Below are 19780 nucleotides of genomic sequence, written 5' to 3'. Positions count from 1 at the left end.
ATCTTTCTGTGTGGAGTTTGCATGTTCTCCCCGTGAATGCGTGGGTTCCCTCCGGGTACTCCGGCTTCCTCCCACTTCCAAAGACATGCACCTGGGGATAGGTTGATTGGCAACACTAAATTGTGTTGTGAATGTTGTCTGTCTATCTGTGTTGGCCCTGCGATGAAATGGCGACTTGTCCAGGGTGTGCCCCGCCTTCCGCCCGATTGTAGCTGAGATGGGCACCTTAGTTTTTTTATCCATCCATCCATTTTCTACCGCTTATTCCCTTTCGGGGTCACGGGGGGCGCTGGCGCCTATCTCAGCTACAATCGGGCGGGAGGCGGGGTACACCCTGGACAAGTCGCCACCTCATCGCAGGGCCAACACAGATAGACAGACAACATTCACACACTAGGGCCAATTTAGTGTTGCCAATCAACCTATCCCCAGGTGCATGTCTTTGGAAGTGGGAGGAAGCCGGAGTACCCGGAGGTAACCCACGCATTCACGGGGAGAACATGCAAACTCCACACAGAAAGATCCCGAGCCTGGATTTGAACCCAGGACTGCAGGACCTTCGTATTGTGAGGCAGATGCACTAACCCCTCTGCCACCGTGAAGCCCTAGTTTATTTTTTTTTTTTTTTTTATTTTTTTTTTTTATGTAATGTTCTAATCTGAGATTTTGTTTGTTGTTGCAGGGGGGGAGATGGTGATTGTGTCTGTTTTGCACTAAAACAATACAAACCAGTAGTGGTTCTCAACCTTCTTTCAGTGATATCCCCCTGTGAAAATTTTTTTGATTCAAGTACCCCCTAATCAGAGCAAAGCATTTTTGGTTGAAAAAAGAGATAAAGAAGTAAAATACAGAACTATGCCATCAGTTTCTTATTTATTAAATTGTATAACAGTGCAAAATATTGCTCATTTGTAGTGGTCTTTCTTGAACTATTTGGAAAACAATATATAAAAATTACTAAAAACGTTTTGAAAAATAAACAAGTGATTGAATTATAAATAAAGATTTCTACACATAGAAGTAATCATCAACTTAAAGTGCCCTCTTTGGGGATTGTAATAGAGATCCATCTGGATTCATGAACTTCATTCTAAAAATGTCTTCACAAAAAAGAAATCTTTAACATCAATATTTATGGAACATGTCCACAAAGCATCTAGCTATCAACACTGAATATTGCATTGTTGCATTTCTTTTCACAGTTTATGAACTTACTTTCATATTTTGTTGAAGTATTTTTCAAGAAATGTATTCATAAAGGATTTTTGAATTGTTGCTATTTTGAGAATATTTTTTAAAAATCTCACGTACCCCTGGGCATACCTTCAAGTACCCCCAGGGGTACGCATACCCCCATTTGAGAACCACTGCAATATGGAATGTATTTGTAATATAATAACAACAACAACAACAAACAAATGCATTTACTGTATTTCTTTGAATTGCCGCCGGGCATATAGTATGCACCTGCCTTGAATTACTGCCGGGTCAAACTCCCTTTCGCAAAATAATTAGCGCAAGCGTAGTATTACCGCTGGCTCAAACTCGTGACGTCACGAGTGACACCTCCCATGTCATAATTTTCAAAATGGAGGAGGCTGATTTCAATACCGTTAATTTGAAATCGCATAAAGGGAAGAAGATTAAAAGCTATTCAGTAGGATTTAAAGTCTAAGCTATTGAATACCGGTATGCTAAAAAGAACAGTAAGCAGCTATGTTTTCTTAATATACCTGTGGAGAGGTGGAGCCGACGGTCCGACAGACAGGCAGGGCATGCTGGAGCCCGGCCCAAGATGGCGGCGAGGAGTTGGCGACGGCGAATGAGCGGAGAGGAGGAGCGGAAGAGCGACCTGGACTGAGGTTTTATTGAAAAATAAACAAAGTCAAACTGCTCAAGCCATGTCCTTTCTTGGTGGTCCTGGGAACCCACAAGACGACGGCTTAAGACCGTCACAATACCGTAGCTGCATGTGTCAAATATGAGTTATTAAATGACTCCCGCCTCCTGGTGGTAGAGGGCGCTAGTGATCCTTCTTGCGACTACTCGGCTGCAGAAGAAATGACGATGAGTGACGTTGATATGTGCTGGGACGGATATGACGCTTGGGGTACACAACGGACCTTTTAGGATGTAACACTCCTTTGCTAGCTATGTAAACAACCGGGCTGAAATAAAGCATGTTCCATTCATAAATACCCAGTGTATTATTTATACAATAACACTTCCTGGTGGCAGCAGTGGGATAAAGAGATCACCCACGGAGCAGAACGGGAAGGGGAGTGGTCCGAGGGTAATTCTGTCGTCGCCCGCACTAACTGATAGCAGCGGTCTGATAGCAGTTTTCTAAACTGGACTTTCAATCGAAGCATGAGGTAATAAAGGAAGATCTCCATCAAGACAGAGAAGCTTTTAAAACTGAAGAAAGATAAGGCAGATTTCTATAAACAAGTTATCGATGCTTTTGATCAGAAGGAGCTGGCATGGACTTTATTTATAAGTAAAGTTAAGACCATAATAACATTTTTTTTTAATTAAATGTGCTTTTCATTATGGTATCCTTACATCACACTCCAATTTTTACTGCATGCATTTGGTAAGTGCCGGAGTGAGAAGAGGTTTTAAAATAATTAGCGCATGCTTACTTTTACCGCATGCCTTTGGTAAGCGCAGGAGTGAGAAGAGGTTTAAAATTAATTTGCGCCCCGGCGGCAATTCAAGGAAATACGGTAATTAAATTTAGGTTCAAGTCAAATACTATAAAAATCATCTCACACACACACACACACACACACACACACACACAAACACAAAATAATCACTGTATCAGTCAGTGTGAAGGTAATCCAACAAGATGTCCCTGGCAACTCTACTTACTAAAACAAATGAAATATGTGTATTCATCTGTGCATTAACTGCGTAATTACTATAGACACATTTTTGTCTGGCTTGCGTTATTTTCTTTTAAAAAAATGAACTAACTTAGACTCATTTCGGGCAGTGTAAAATTCGGATATTGTGGTAAGCTCATGAACGCAGCACGAGCCAGCCCCTGTTTACAAGCTTTGTCAGCAGTGTTCCCGCAGAGGATCTGATGTCGATCAACTGCTGGCGAACAGGACCTTGGACCTTTACCTCAATGACATTATTATTTCATCAGCACTTTACTATCTAGCAGCTTTTTTTCTAGGCACAGCCTTTTGCGGACTTTGCACAGAGGTGTGGTGTGGGCAATCGGGTACACAGGGTATTTTGAGGGGGGTCTTCACCGGAAAGATGACGTTAAAATCCAATAAAAACGAACCGGCTGTCATATTGGAGCCCGTGAACTCTGTCCGGACAGCCCTCTCAGATCTCTACCTGGAGCAGCTCATTCAAAACAAACCAAAGTCTGACAAGGTAAGTTGTCGCTTTTACATTGAAATTCCAACTTCCGGTGTAGCCTGCATGACGGCACTGTTGTTGTTCTCCCAAAAGGAGAAGATTTTAAAACGCAATTGTTTTATAATACAAAGAGCGGCACTAATAAACGCACTGTTATTCTGTGGTGCAATTGAATTAATGTCTTTATAAACCTGAAGGGATACGAAGCTGATGAGTCATCACTGGTTCGAACTGGTTCTAGCAGACATGGCTGGTCCATTTTGCACATAACAGCTTACATAAATCTTTTTTCTCGTGTTTTTGTGTCTTAAGAACATTCGGTGTTGTTGTTTACTACCTCACAATGTAGCAGATTGTCCTTGGCGGTTGTGTCAAAAGTGTGGCCCGGGGGCTATTTGTGTCTCTCATCTGTTTCTTTAGTTACCTTCAGCAACCGTAACATTTGGAAAACAGCAGTTATCTTAAGAGAATAAAATCAAAATATTGAGAATTTTTTTGTAATCTTTTGAGACAAAAATGATTTATATGACAAACATTTAAACATTATGTGGGGGAAAAGGGACTTTTACAAGCATAAAGTTGAAATATTTAAGACTAAAAGTTGAAATATGAAGACAAAATTAACAAAACTATTAACATTCTGAGGAAAAGATAATTTTAGAACCATAACATTTAAATATTAAGGAAGAAAAAGGTTGTTATATGAGAAAAAACTTTTTCTTTTAGAAGCATAATGTTGAAATATTGAGAATAAATGAAATTGTAATGTTATGAGAACATTTTTTAATTTTTTTTAAGTACAAAGTTGAAATATTAAAGACCAAAAAAACATTTTAGAAACTTTAAATTACAATATTAAAGACAAAACGTTGTAATATTATTAGTAAAAAAATGTTTAGAAAAGTAAAGTTGAAATATTAAAACAAAGTTGTAATATTATAAGTGAAATATTTAATTTTAGCAGCGTAATTTAAAAATATTAAATAAGAAAAACCATTGTACTGTTATACAAACACTTTTTTATTTTAGAAACACAAAAGTTGAAATATTAGATAAGAAACAGGTTAAATAATTAAAGAAGAAAAAAGTTGTAATGCTCATGGTGAAACATGTTTAATTTTAGAAGTACTAAGTTGAAATCACGGTGGCAGAGGGGTTAGTGCGTCTGCCTCACAATACAAAGATCCTGCAGTCCAGGCTCGGGATCTTTCTGTGTGGAGTTTGCATGTTCTCCCCGTGAATGCGTGGGTTCCCTCCGGGTACTCCGGCTTCCTCCCACTTCCAAGACATGCACCTGGGGATAGCTTGATTGGCAACACTAAATTGTACCTAGTGTGTGAATGTGAGTGTGAATGTTGTCTGTCTATCTGTGTTGGCCCTGTGATGAGGTCGCGACTTGTCCAGGGTGTACGGCGCCTTCCGCCCGATTGTAGCTGAGATAGGCGACAGCGCCTCTGGTGACCCCAAACGGGAATAAGCGGTAGAAAATGGATGGATGGAAGTTGAAATCCATCCATCCATCCATTTTCAAATATTAATGATAAAAAAGTTTAAGAATAAAATAAAAAGTTTTTAAAAAACATTAAATTTAAATTGTATAGAAGAAAAAGTTGTAATGTTATGAGAAAAACATGTTTGGAAGCATCAAGTTGAAATATTAAAGAGGAAAAATGGTATTCTGATGAGGAAAAAACTATAAATGCATAAAGTTGTTACATTAAAGAAGAAAAACCTACTATATTATAAGAAAGAAAGACTGAAGTTGCAACTTTTAGGTTTGAAAAAAGTAATAAAGTCAGCATTATGAGAATAAAACTGAAATAATTGTAAATTATAAAAAAAAAACTTAAACATTTACCAATACTTCAAAAACTAGAAATACATATTAAAATATGCTTTGTCACCTATAATACAAATATGAGATGCAAGCTGTTTTATCTGTCTATAAATATGTAAATTCTTAGCATATTGTCAAGGATTAATTTACAAAATGTAAAACATCACATTGGCCCCCCTGAATCTATTGATTTTTAGGTACAATCTAAAGTTTGCACATCCTTGGTCTGTGGCATACAAGGTTGTTTTTTAAAACCATATGTTGCATTGATTATGAGAAGTGTTGGGAGCAAACAGCCTGAATGTGCATTAAAATGAACCACAGACAGACTAGAATTGAGAAGTCAGCAGTGAACTCCAGCAAGGAAGGAAACTTTTTCCCCGACATCAGCACATTACTGAATGCTGATCTCGTGAGTAAAGGCCTTAACTGTGACGCTGCCGAGAACAATGTCGATCAAGGGTGACACTTGGCGGTTGTATATTTGCCGACTAAGCAACAGTCTATCTGCGAAGACCATGAGAAGTACAGTCAAGTCGTAGCTGTAGTTCTGATTTTATAGCAGGTATGTGATAGGTACGTTGTATTCAATTAGTAGGTAAGTGCTGAAGTGTGTGGTATAGCCTCGACATATGCGATCGATTCCTTACTGCGCTCCTGGGAAATATGTTGTTTCCTTGCCAGCTGAGCCCTCTAACACTGCTAGGAAGTAGTGATTAATCATTAATATCTCTTATCTTAAATCGTGTACATGCCCAGACAGTTTGATTTGAGTAGTAATTGTCATTCAATCAGCTTTTTCCTATCATGTAAACAGATCTGGCACCATTTGTATAGTACAATAGGTACTGCGTGTTAGGAAGAACTTACTTCCTGTTTGATTACCTTAAAAAATCAAGAAAATAAGCTATTTTGCTATTTAGATTGTTTATTTTTTTGCAATTCCACACCTAACACTGATATAAGGCCCTACAGACCTTGGTCATGTGATTGGATTGTGAAGGCCAATATTAGACAAATTCAACACATACTGCAGAAAAACAACCATTTTCTCTGCTGCTACTTAATGCCTGCAGGAAAAATGGACAACATTTGTACATTTTAGTGTCTTGTACACAATTTTTATCCTAATGTTGTTCTTCTGATACTGGATAGAGGAGCATTGATACGTTGTTGTTAATCTGAAGTGAGATTTTAGTCTCTCCCGAGGTGTAATTTAACCTCCTGACCTGATCAAAATATGTTTCCCTTCTGATACCTGTGTAACACTAATTGCACAAGTACTACAGTATATTGCACGGAACATTCAGTCAATTATGGATTTACCAAATACACCACCTACAAATCCATTCAGCTTTCTATAAGACAACATTAACAATGCTAGGCTGTATAGTTTATGACTGATAAGGATAACTGTCATCTCCTATATCAGGGGCCCTAAATGGTTCACAGCCAGGCCACATTTGGCCTGCAAAACATCACCCAAATAATGAAACAATTCAGTCTAACTAGACAAGTGCTTATTCATGCAGTACTTCCTGTGCTCTGAAATGGGAAACAGTAGAAGTACATGTTATCAAAAATACATATAGCTCTAACTGATAGGTGGCGGTATGCATCATAGCTGCACACCAAATTTCCATGTGGTACCCATCAAAAGACAAAGAAAGGAAGTTTTTTTGCGTCAAAGTATTCGCCGCAGGAGTTGAAATCCAAACATTGAGGGCACCTCTGCAAGCCCGAGGAGTGTGTATTAACAATGCCGTGAAAAGTGTGGCCCCTGTGCAAACTTATTTGCAATGTGTTGCTGCCATTAAATTCTGGGTTAATGATTATTCGCCCCAAAAAAAAAAAAGTTTCTCAGTTCGAACATTAGGTATCTTGTCTTTGCAGTGTATTCAATTAAATATAAGTTGAAAAGGATTTGCAAATCAATGTATTCTGTTTTTATTTACGATTTACACAATGTGCCAACTTCACTGGTTTTTGGGTTTAGAGTAAAGTAGTTAAAGTACCAATGATTGTCACACACACACTAGGTGTGGCAAAATTATTCTCTGCATTTGACCCATCACCCTTGATCAACTGCTGGGAGGTGAGGGGAGGGGTGGGCAGCAGCGGTGCCACGCCCGGGAATCATTTTTGGTGATTTAACCCCCAATTCCAACCCTTAATGCTGAGTGCCAAGTAGGGAGGTAATGGGTCCCATTTTCATAGTCTTTGGTATGACTGTATTATAGCCTCCAGTAAAAGTCTGGCAAAGTCCAACGCTATTTTTAACTTGCATTGCCAATCTTATGCAAACAACTCAGGATGTAAATCTCTTTGTGATTAACGATTTTATTTACATCCCGATACATGGGTTACGATGCCATTCAAAATTTGATACTTTTGTAAAACAATTTGATTTAGCGTGTGAATGATTCGATTTATTGTATGAACCATCCATTGTATAAATGATTCAATTCTATGGTTAACATTTGTTGATGGACACATTCTTTTTTACACCACAAAAGAACAAAAACATCCCCTCCTCATGTTAGAGGATCAATAGTTAGTAACTTGGTACCAAATGCTCATGATTAGATCTGTCCAAGCTAAGTCTATGAGCACGAACTGATAAAAGCTACTCTGATGAGAGGTATTACCTTCTGAGCAAACACTTTCAGCCCTGTGCTTACTCAAACACACAACAACACTTAGGCCCTGTTATACAGGGTAAATCCCACCTAACCTTATCCGTGTCCACACACAAAAATGCCACGGTTTAAGACCCCACTCTCCCTCCGTCCGCCGGCGCAACGCGAGCTAATACGCATGTGCTGAAAATGCGCTCGTCATAGTCACCTCCAGTGTTGATTTGTGTGCAACTTCTTAAATTTAACTTATCTAAACAATATCCAGTAATGCGGTATTTCCATTAACTGGAATCCAGTGTGCTATGTCTGAAAATACTATTTAAAAAAAAAAAAAAAAAGTACAAAATGTCTGGTGTGTTAAAGGAGGTGCTTTTTGTTGCACCCAGTAACGTATTTATATATTTTTTTGTATTTGGAAGTTAGTAACTTGGTACCAAACGCTAAATTTCTTCCACCCTAAAAAATTCTTCCCCCCCATTTACTTCCGGGGTTATGATTAACACAGACGTTTTGTTAACACTATATTATAAAAACATAACGCTATATTATAAAAATACAGACGTTTTGTTAACGCTGTATTATAAAAAATTACAAAATAAAATAAAAAATTACAATCACAAGCTATGAGATGACGCATTTACTTCCAGGGTCACGTTTCCTCAGGTTTCCTCTGACGTCATCCCATAGCTTGTTTGTAAATTGTTTTTTTTTATGTATTTTTTATAATATAGCGTTAACAAAACATCTGTATTTTTATAATATAGCGTTATATTTTTATAATATAGCGTTATATTTTTATAATATAGCGTTAACAAAACGTCTGTGTTAATCATGACCCCGGAAGTAAATGGGGGGGGGGGGGGGGGAGAAATTTGGCGTAACAGGGCCCTATTGTAGTGAATCACACCTCAGCCATCATAAATTAATCAAATCTTTAAAAAACAGACAATAACAATTAAAAATTTACCATGAAAAAATTATTTTCAAGAAAAACAATGTATAATGGAATAACACAACTAAAATGATGGCCCAAAATACAGTAACAATTCACTGAAAGGACAACAAAGTAGGCCTTTGTCCCCCTGAGGGTTAAAAAAATGCATGCACATTCATCATGGCCCACTATGGAAATAAACAATAATGTCATTTAAGTCCTAAGTCCTAATGCATTTCAGCATTTTCCATAAGCATTTAAAATGTACTTAGATCATTGTATGCATCTCTTTCATATGATGTTACATGTATATCTTTACATCTGCTATATTTTAAAATACAAAGCAGCTTTAACCTGAGGTTTTGTTCTCCATGAGAATCTTTGTGATTCGAACTCTTGTTTGCACTTTATAAAAAAACTCCACTGAGCCATTTACTGGCTTTAATTATTCTGATGTGAGTTGCAAAAGTGCAGTTCCTTAATCCAGCTGTAAACTTTCTAATAACAAAAAAAAAAAATCACTTAAGATGGTTGTTGTCATCTTTGTTTACTGCTGTTATTCGACTGGATCGTTTGACGACACGATGTGGTATCCATGACCACACGAACCTGTCGGGCCGAATCCTTGGATGTGCCTAATGAGGTGTTATAAAGTTGGGTTAATTTTCAACCTCCAACATGTGTTTAATCTACAAATGAAACTCGAGCAATTGGCAGAAAGCTCTCTTTGAAACGAATGGGAAATATCATGAAGCAAATTGCACTGTTTAATTTAAATTTAATTTAAATGTTTTTAGCAGGTAGCTATGCAATCCCTGGAGAGTAAAGGGGCTGACGTTTACACCAATGGAAAAGCCAAATACAGGAATGGGACCGAAGTAACCAAGATGAAAGAAGTGGTGTTTGAAAAGAATCCTTCTGAGCCGATGGTACGTCTGATACTTGCAACATATCTTTAATTAAAGGTTCACATTAATTAATCGTTCTGGTCTTATCTGCAGGGGGTCACTCTGAAAATGAATGACAAACAAAGGTGCACAGTGGCCAGAATATTGCACGGGGGCTTGATACACAGACAAGGTGGTAACTCAGACATTGATTGGGGTGTGGTTAGAACCGTGTTGAGGGGGGGTTGCATACAATTGTAATATATGTTTGTCTTTTATCGATATTTTTACTGCTGTCTTCAGGTCAATGTGCATTAATTAGAATGACATATACTAATGCATATTTGGTGCCATTGCCTTTCATCAGGATCCTTGCACGAAGGCGACGAGATAGCTGAAATCAATGGGAAAAGTGTGACTAACCAAACAGTAGATCAGCTACAAAAGACTCTGGTACGTTAACAGCATATATTTTGTTATACTGGTATTTCAATATCAAAGTTGAAGAGAGCAATTTTAACCCTACAGAAAGAAACCAATGGATTAGTCACTATGAAGATTCTTTCCAACCAGAAGAGTAGATCCAAAGCCTGTGAGGTAATTGCATTGAACATACATTTGGGTTGTGTGGGGAAAAAAATGGTTAAAAAAGCAAAACATTTTTAATCTCTACTACAGATTGGGTATCTTATTTAAATTTTATCATCTGTTTTCCCTGTCAGGTGAACCTTCTCTTAGTTGATGAAAATCCAAGGTGACTATAAAATTAATTTAAGAGTAAATAAAAATAATGTCTTCCAGTAGCAGGGCTGCCATCTACTGGTCACAACACCACATTTCCAGCACTTTGGTGGACATACTATATACTGAAAATTACAGCCCATTAATTCATCCATCCATTTTCTACCACAACATACATTAATCAAACTTTTTATCGAAGCTTAGCTTTGGGTGTTGTTAGCCAACAATAGCAATATGGAGAGCTAGCGTTAGTTGTCATTGAATGTACATTCTTTCATACCAACAACATGACTTCAAATTGTTCTTTGCTTCTGTACGGCTTTTGTCCGTGTGCACCCGCTCTCTGCGCGTACATGTTGACGAGACCGGGTGAATTACAGCCGTAAACACCAATCATTTTATTCGGGCCAGTAAAAAAAATATTACATAAACTTTGTAATTGTAAAAAATATGGACAATTGTCAAACAAATGTGTTCTGTTAAAACCACTAATGGTAACATAAACATGGTGTTCTTGCTATATTTTTTGCTTTGAAAAATGTTACTGTGAGGATATTGCAAACAGCATCTTTAACTACCAACCGGCATAACAGTCTAACATTTTACAGTTTAACAAATGTGAACACGTATTCATTAAAGCAGCCTTTCACTGTAATTCAGTGCAGAACTACTGCCTCCATTATAAACATAAGTTACATTGATACAGTACTTCTAGTTATGCAAAAACTATTTTGATTGTGTATGTTAATGTTGTGGCTGTAAACATGTACAGTTGTGGCCAAATGTCTAAGAAATTTGCTACACTGAAAAACAATAGTATGCATCTTGCAAGTCTTATTGTATAATTTGCTCAGTTGTCCCAATGTTTTTTTCTTTTAAAAAAAGGGATTTAGAAAAATTAGAAAAACTTTTTATTGCAACAATAAAGGAGCGATGAAACCAAACTGAATATACAAAATAATAAAATGTTTAGTCATTGCTAAAACTTTTGGCCGCAACTGTATATAACTACAATACAAAAGTTAGATGACACTGAGCAAATATTTAGTTCAGCTGTTGCACGTACAGTGTTTATACTAACTGGATGTTCAGTTACAATTGTATGAAGGGTACCAAATGAAACAAATTACTTGAAAAAGGTTCAATGTGATGGGAAATTGCATTGATCCCAATAAATGCCCATTTTTAATGCATTTAAGACTGCAATCTATGCGTGGCGGTGTTGGAGAGATGTTATGCAAGTAACCATCTATTCATCCAATCATTCATACAATCATACAATAATTTTTTTTACCACTTTGTCCCTTTTGGGAATTGGTATAATTGGCTATGACGCATTTGCAAAAAGTGAGTGACATGAAAAACAAACCAAATATGATTTAAACTACAAATTAACTTACATTGTCGCTTTTTTAAATGTTACAAATAAGGAGCTGTCTGCAAGTATTTTAGACGGTGACGTGGTCTCATGAGAGTTACCAGAATGCGTTGTATTTTTTGAAAAACAGTTCCTAAATAGGTTTGGTAACTCACTAAATGTAGCCACAAAATTGTTAAGTTGGTATCACTGATCCCTCCTGCTTTAATTTCTAATTCTCTGGCAGACCAAAAGCCTGATATGGTAAGATCCAAATACAATGCACCAAACAGCGTGTGAAAATTATAAAGTTTTGTGTACTATTAGTGTGCATGTTGCATGTGATCTTCTAAGACTGTGTATGCAATTAATAACTGCTGCAGGCCGTACCACAGTATTTACATGAGGTTTTTGCGTGTACGACGCAGCTTTCACTATGGAGACATTTTTTGCACATTTATGTTATCACCATGTTATCACCTGTGTTCTATTGCTATGTTTGAGACATGCAGCAGACATCATGTACCACTTGTTATGGGCCTTTTACAAACCCTGTTTCTATTTGAGATGGGGAATTGTTTTGGATGTAATTATAAAGGGAATACAATGATTTACAAATAATTTTCAACCCATATTCAGTTGAATATGCTACAAAGACAACATATTTGATGTTCAAACTGATTAACATTTTTTTCTTAGCAAATAATCATTAACTTTAGAATTTGATGCCAGCAACACGTGACAAAGAAGTTGGGAAAGGTGGCAATAAATACTGATAAAGTTGGGGAATGCCCATCAAACACTTATTTGGAACATCCCACAGGTGTGCAGGCTAATTGGGAACAGGTGGGTGCCATGATTGGGTATAAAAACAGCTTCCCAAAAAATGCTCAGTCTTTCACAAGAAAGGATGAGGCAAGGTACACCCCTTTGTCCACAACTGTGTGAGCAAATAGTCAAACAGTTTAAGAACAACGTTTCTCAAAGTGCAATTGCAAGAAATGTTGAAATTTAGGGATTTCAACATCTACGGTCCATAATATCATCAAAAGGTTCAGAGAATCTGGAGAAATCACTCCACGTAACGGCATGGCCGGAAACCAACATTGAATGACCGTGACCTTCAATCCCTCAGACGGCACTGATCAAAAACCGACATCAACCTCTAAAGGATATCACCACATGGCCTCAGGAACACTTCAGAAAACCACTGTCACTAAAAACAGTTTGTCGTTACATCTGTAAGTGCAAATTAAAGCTCTACTATTGCAAAGCGAAAGCCATTCATCAACAACATCCAGAAATGCCGCCGGCTTCTCTGGGCCCGAGACCGTCTAAGATGGACTGATGCAAAGTGGAAAAGTGTTCTGTGGTCTGACGAGTCCACATTTCAAATTGTTTTTGGAAATATTCGACATCGTGTCATCTGGACCAAAGGGGAAGCGAACCATCCAGACTGTTATCGACGCAAAGTTCAAAAGCCAGCATCTGTGATGGTATGGGGGTGCATTGGTGCCCAAGGCATGGGTAACTTACACATCTGTGAAGACACTATTAATGCTGAAAGGTACATACAGGTTTTGGAACAACATAGGCTGCCATCTAAGCGCCGTCTTTTTCATGGACGCCCCTGCTTATTTCAGCAAGACAATGCCAAGCCACATTCAGCACGTGTTACAACAGCGTGGCTTCGTAAAAAAAGAATACGGGTACTTTCCTGGCCCGCCTGCAGTCCAGACCTGTCTCTCATCGAAAATGTGAGGCGCATTATGAAGCATAAAATACGACAGCGGAGACCCTGGATTGTTGAACGACTGAAGCTCTACATAAAAAAAGAATGGGAAATAATTCCACTTTCAAAGCATCAACAATTAGTTTCCTCAGTTCCCAAACGTTTATTGAGTGTTGTTAAAAGAAAAGGTGATGTAACACAGTGGTGAACATGCCCTTTCCCAACTACTTTGGTACGTGTTGCAGCCATGAAATTCTAAGTTAATTATTATTTGCAAAAAAAAATAAAGTTTATGAGTTTGAACATAAAATATATTTTCTTTGTAGTGCATTCAATTGAATATGGGTTGAAAAGGATTTGCAAAACATTGTATTCCGTTTATATTTACATCTAGCACAATTTCCTAACTTATATGGAAACGGGGTTTGTAGATGCAGTCCTGCAGTGCATCTAAAACGGGACCCACATTTTTACCGTGCACATGGAAGAGGCTGGCAATAACTGTGATTGTGCCTTTGAATAGTCTAGGTGTAAGAAAAATGTCATATAGGAGATATGCCAATAATATATCTTCTACATGAAAAAACGAACATCAGGAAAAATAATGCCAGCAGACACCCAAACACATTAAATTGTATTTGTTTTGATCAATCCCTTACATCGTGCATCAGCTATAAAACATTTCTAATGATATTGCTGAGTAGACAATATGTTTAATATTTTTATTTTTTATTCAGGATTCATACATTCATTCATTCATGTTGACACATGCATAGGACTGAGTGGTAGCACAATTGGTTCCTTTCTCACAGCTATTTTTGCGCACCTGCCAGATGCAGGTCCGTTTCTGGACGCAAAATAACGGCTGCAGAACAAATTCAGCCTTAATAAATCATATTGCGTGTGCCTAATAATTATTTTTGCATTTATTCCTCCCAGTATTGTAGCCGTTCTGATGATCAGCATATATCCTGCATATTTGTGAAAACAGACACACTTAATAGATTGTGCTCCTTACTTTACTCATTTAAGAGATGCAATCCTCTGCGCACAAGTTTAGTACATCAGCTTTGTGTACGCTATCAAGTTTGCACGTGTTTTACTACACGCAAATCTTTTAGTAGATCAAAGCCCCAAGTGTGTTTTAATGTGTTTAATAGCAAGCAATCTATTTGTGTTAGTCCAAATGTGTTTGTGTAGAGCCGCGACAAATGAAAACATGTATTCCTCTTAACTCACAAACTCACTATACAATATATGCTCTCACTTCTAGACATACATGAGGGCCCAGTTCAACTATGACCCCTGCATGGATGATCTCATCCCATGCAAAGAGGCAGGGCTGCGTTTTCAAAATGGCGACATCATCCAAATCATCAACAAGCAGGATCCCAACTGGTGGCAGGGCACTGTGGAGAGCAGTGCTAGTAACTTTGCTGGACTGATACCATCGCCAGAACTCCAAGAATGGTTGTGTGATGATGATTCATTCCGCACTATTGAGCATTTCATTTTTGATTAATGGATAATAATTACTGTATATAATCCCCCAACAAATTGTGTGTAAAAACTGTCGCTGGACTAAAATGCCAAAGGAAGAAAATAATTTATCTCGTTGATACATGACAGCGTATCATAAAATCGCCAAATAGCCTGTTAGCTGAATTAATGCATAGCCTTTGCAATAACTACCGTGGCTATTTTTTTTTACATTATCTTAATTTTGAGCCGGTGGAAGAAGTCCAACATTTCTGGGTCTGCCCCCGCAAAAGTGCTACACATTTTGTTTCACTAAATTTTATGACAGTTCTGATTGATCCATGAAAATAGAGCATAAAAATCCCTAAATACTGTAGCCTGCAAGCTGAATGAATGCATAGCATGTACAATGACCAGCATGGCCATTCTATACATGTTTTCACATTTGTTTGAGGCAGTTGAAAGAGTGCAAATTTCACAGACCAGTAAGGGTTTTACCCCTTCAAAAAGTGTTGCACATTAGTCTGACTGAGTTTACCCGTATTTTAATTTATTGAAGCCTAATACTTGTTTCATTAGTCACACAATTGGGTGCCATATTAACACAGACCACTCAACTAATCTGCACTGTGTGTTGCCCCTGCAGGAGGGTGGCAAGTAAAAGCAATGCCAAGGAGGGCAGTCAGTCCTGGAGCCCATTTGGAAAGAAAAAGAAGTGCAAAGACAAGTACCTGGCTAAGCACAGCTCAAGTAAGTTCATCACTGGGATCACATTTCCCCTCAGACATACCAGTTCTAGGGTTCTCCTCCAACTATTTGTTTTTTTTTCCAGTTTTTGACCAGCTGGATGTGATTTCTTACGAGGAAGTTGTCCAGCTCCCTGCTTTTAAACGAAAAACTTTGGTGCTCATTGGTAAGTTTCATTTCTCTGGTACTGTACCTTCTCAATAAGCATTTATTATTTTTTTTACATTACAAGAGTGGTGAATTCAAAACTAAAAATGACCATTTCTTTCTGTGAAGCCTGTGATTAAAACCATTCAAACAATGTCTAATTAAAAAGTTATTGTTTTAGGTGCTCCTGGTGTAGGGAGGAGCCACATCAAAAATGTACTGTTGACCAAATACCCTGAGAAATTCTCCTATCCATTACCGCGTAAGTAGTAAAGCAGACCTTCAATACCAAACCAAACAAAAAAATTGGGTTTCACATTTCTTCTTGAACTTGTTGTATACAGACACCACCAGAATTCAGCGTAAGGATGAGGAGAATGGACAGGAATATTATTTCATCTCCAACGAAGCCATGAGCAAAGGCATCGCCAACAATGAGCTGCTGGAGTACGGCAGCTTTCAGGGAAATATGTTTGGTACCAAAATTGAGACCATTCACAAGATATATGAGGAGGAAAAAATCGCGCTGCTGGACATAGAACCACAGGTTGGCCTTTTCATGCATTATTAAAGAAAATTAAGCTCTCTGACCATGAAGAATAAATAAAATATAAGCTTTTTAAAGTTGAAGTACAGTGTCTTGGTATTAAAACGATATACGCTATGGACATGACTAGATTTATTTGATCGACTTTAAAGAAATGCATGTACATGGTATTATATACGTAGACAAATGAATATATTTTCATGGTAACTTTACATAGCAGAAAACTCAGGAGAGTGTTTTCTCAGATAACATTAAACAATACAATACAATTAAACTGCTGTGGGTAGCAAATGTTGTTTGTAAGATGATGTCATTTGTTAAAAGTCGCATCAAACTATGTACACGTTTAAAACTATATTTTTTTAAAAGGGGACGAGCCACAGTACTTACACTATAACCTGCCTTCTTCCCGGTTTACCCACACAAGATACGGCCCACCTATATAGCATTTGGAAAAGTGTATGATCTCGCTCACTGGTTCAACAGAGCAATCATAGCATCCGTTTTTTAATCCCGTCATCCATAAGATCTTTTTTGTGAATGACCACCATGATTGACCAACACAAACATCAATCATTCTGTTTAGCTGAGCGGCAATATCAAAAAATTAAAAACATCTAATTGTTACAAATATAAACATTTGCCATTTAAATTTGGATTCGGTTGCAAACTACACCTCTAAGTGCTTCCAAATGAGAAAAACGTAAATCTGTTTAACTACTTGAGAATAAATCATGAGCGCCTTTGCTGGTTATAGCCAAGTAGTGCTCTTGACTTTTGCCTAAATCGATTCAAAACCTGATTAATCAGCTCCTCACAAACAATATACAGTAGTACCTCACCTTACGAGATTAGTTGGTTCTGTAATAGAGGTTGTTTTATCTTGAAATTAATGTTTCCTATCAATTTAGTTGGTGCCCCCCGCCCCCAAAACGGCTGAATTTTAACATGTAACATGCCTTTAAAAAACTAAACTTTTAGATACATATTGTATAAAAACAATACAATATAATGTACTACTAACAACTGCAATAGTTTTTTTGAAGTAATTTGATAATAATATACAGCGTTCTCTTTGGAGATTGGACTTTTACGGTATCTCCTTCCAGCTGCTTCTCCCTCACACACATCTTTCATTCCTAGCTGGTGATGGATTAATTCTGCTTCAGTATGGTGCAGACTATACGCTTGTATTGCTATGGCAAGTTGGCGACACACTTGGTCATGTTTTTTTCAAGATTTAATTTTTTTGTTCAATAAATATCACCTGCTTCTTTTTCTCAGCACTGTCCTTTAAACCCATGTTTTACATCCCATAGATGGAAAACAAAGGGATATAAATGACAAGCTATTAGTTTATCCTGATGTGTAAAACAAGATTATTTTTGGTAGATTTACGGGGTTCACTGTGAGATTTGCTTCGCCAAGTAATGGTTGCAACTTATCTCAAATAACTTTTTTTTCGAGATTTTCAAAAATATGTTTTTTATGTCATTTCTGTTCAGACACTGAAAGTCTTGCGAACTGCTGATTTTTCTCCTCTTGTGGTGTTCATCGCACCCACCAACACAGCTAGCCAGGTGCTACATCCTTTCTTAAATAAACAGTCAACTAAATATTATTCAAGCAGCTAATCTTCTGCATGTTGTCTTCCCAGACGGAAAACCTGCAGATGATCCAAAAGGAGTCGGATGCCATTCTGACGGCATACAGACACGTCTTTGACGTGATCATCGTCAACAACGACGTGGAGGAAAGCGTGAAGCGCGTGGAGGAGGCCCTTGAGCAGGCCACCTCCACCCCACAGTGGGTGCCTGTCTCGTGGGTGTACTGATAGATAACCAATACCAGCGTGGTATCTTATTTGTTTTATTCTGGAAGCAGTGCAATATCACTCCTCACACGAAACCTCTGAGTTGATGATGTCCCAAGTGTGTATGGGTTTATTTTTTTGTTAAAGTACATTTTCAGAGATGTTTTGCATGTGTGCATTATATACGGTATATATATATATATCAAAAAGCAATATTTAGAAAGATTTATATCAGAAAGATGAGTACCCTCCCTAGGGATTTATTATGTGGTTGGTGAGTTATTTGTGCTTAAGGCTTTTAAAGGGGATAATTGATAGTTTTGGTGCCATACAACTTTGTGATTGTTGTAGTGTGAGTACATGCATACTACTGTCGGACCGCAACTGTGAATGAAATCCTCCCTTTCAAATTAAAGGATTTTATTGATATGTCACCATGTAATTATCTCTTGAGTTACTAGAGCAGGACTCGGAATTGAGATTGTTAAAATGTTCGTCGAACAGCAAATGTAACTTTCTTAGTAAAACCTATTCAGTCAGTTGCCTGTCACAACTTAAATTGTAAGCAGTTTAAAGGCACTTTGACAAATATATTACATTTCCCAGCTCTGTTGCAACTGCTTCTTTGGTTGTCATTAGTGTGGAAACACACTGTCCAGAGCCTCTCAGGAAAAAAACTGGTTTGCATCTGCTGTAGCTCATGCAATGTATATCTTTGTCACACAATTGGCACACAGCATCAAGGGTTGGAATTGGGGATTAAATCACCAAAAATGATTCCCGGGCGCGGCCACCGCTGCTGCTCCATGCTCCCCTCACCTCCCAGGGGGTGATCAAGGGTGATGGGTCAAATGCAGAGAATCATTTTGCCACACCTTGTGTGTGTGTGACAATCATTGGTACTTCAACTTTAACCATTCAATACAGCACAACTGTCCATACATTGTCATACTTGAACAGTATTTAAAAGCAAATATTTCTGGAAGGTTAACATTTCTGGGATTCAACATTTGCTACATCTATATGGTAAACATTTCACATTTTCACTTTGGTCCACCATGTCAATGATTGTATTATGTCTCTGTAGTATTAAAAACAAACTTTCAAGGAGCAAAGCTTCATGGCTCTCTCAATTTTATAGAAAAAGTCATTGTTTTCATGTTTTAAGTCAAAATCTGTAGGCTCCAGTAATCACTATTCTTACCCCAGTTCTGCTTTACTTCAAATACCACTTATATGTCAATCCATTTCTTTTTTTTGTCCTGTCCAGCTATACAGGCATATCATATTGTTGATGTAGATTTGCTGTACAGATGTTGCCTTATTTGTATTTAATTTTATTTTATTAAATGGATTTATGTTAATGTTTGATGCAGCAGGACCGAAGCAGGAGGAGATAAAAAGAAAAAAAGAGGAAGATAGAGGGAGAAATTGCGGGGACAAGACGGGGATAAGACAGAGAGACAACAACAACAACAACCAAAAAACAACACCAGAACAGCATCAGCAAAAACGATATGTACAAGTATGATATGA

At 37.6% G+C, this 19780-nt stretch overlaps 1 protein-coding gene across 4 annotated transcripts; it reads left to right on the top strand.

Moving 5' to 3' along the window:
- The first annotated feature begins 3034 nt into the window (after positions 1-3034).
- On the top strand, positions 3035-19359 carry mpp1 (MAGUK p55 scaffold protein 1). Of its 4 annotated transcripts, none has more exons than XM_061897853.1 (12): positions 3035-3399; positions 9595-9723; positions 9796-9874; positions 10049-10134; positions 10210-10278; positions 14785-14981; positions 15637-15740; positions 15823-15903; positions 16066-16146; positions 16229-16431; positions 17937-18011; positions 18089-19359. In XM_061897853.1, the coding sequence occupies exons 1-12, from the start codon at positions 3277-3279 to the stop codon at positions 18263-18265; spliced, it is 1404 nt and encodes a 467-aa protein (XP_061753837.1). In that variant the 5' UTR covers positions 3035-3276; the 3' UTR covers positions 18266-19359. The 4 variants fall into 4 exon arrangements, with proteins under 4 accessions (XP_061753837.1, XP_061753836.1, XP_061753838.1 ...); XM_061897852.1 differs by having other exon boundaries at positions 3037-3399; positions 9592-9723; XM_061897854.1 differs by lacking the exon at positions 3035-3399 and adding an exon at positions 5633-5786 and having other exon boundaries at positions 9592-9723.
- Positions 19360-19780: the final 421 nt, after the last annotated feature.

Source organism: Nerophis ophidion, linkage group LG04 (assembly GCF_033978795.1).
Source record: "Nerophis ophidion isolate RoL-2023_Sa linkage group LG04, RoL_Noph_v1.0, whole genome shotgun sequence".
Classification (NCBI taxonomy): Eukaryota; Metazoa; Chordata; class Actinopteri; order Syngnathiformes; family Syngnathidae; genus Nerophis; species Nerophis ophidion.
Note: the sequence above shows the minus strand (reverse complement) of the source record. Positions and strands in the feature narration are given on the sequence as shown.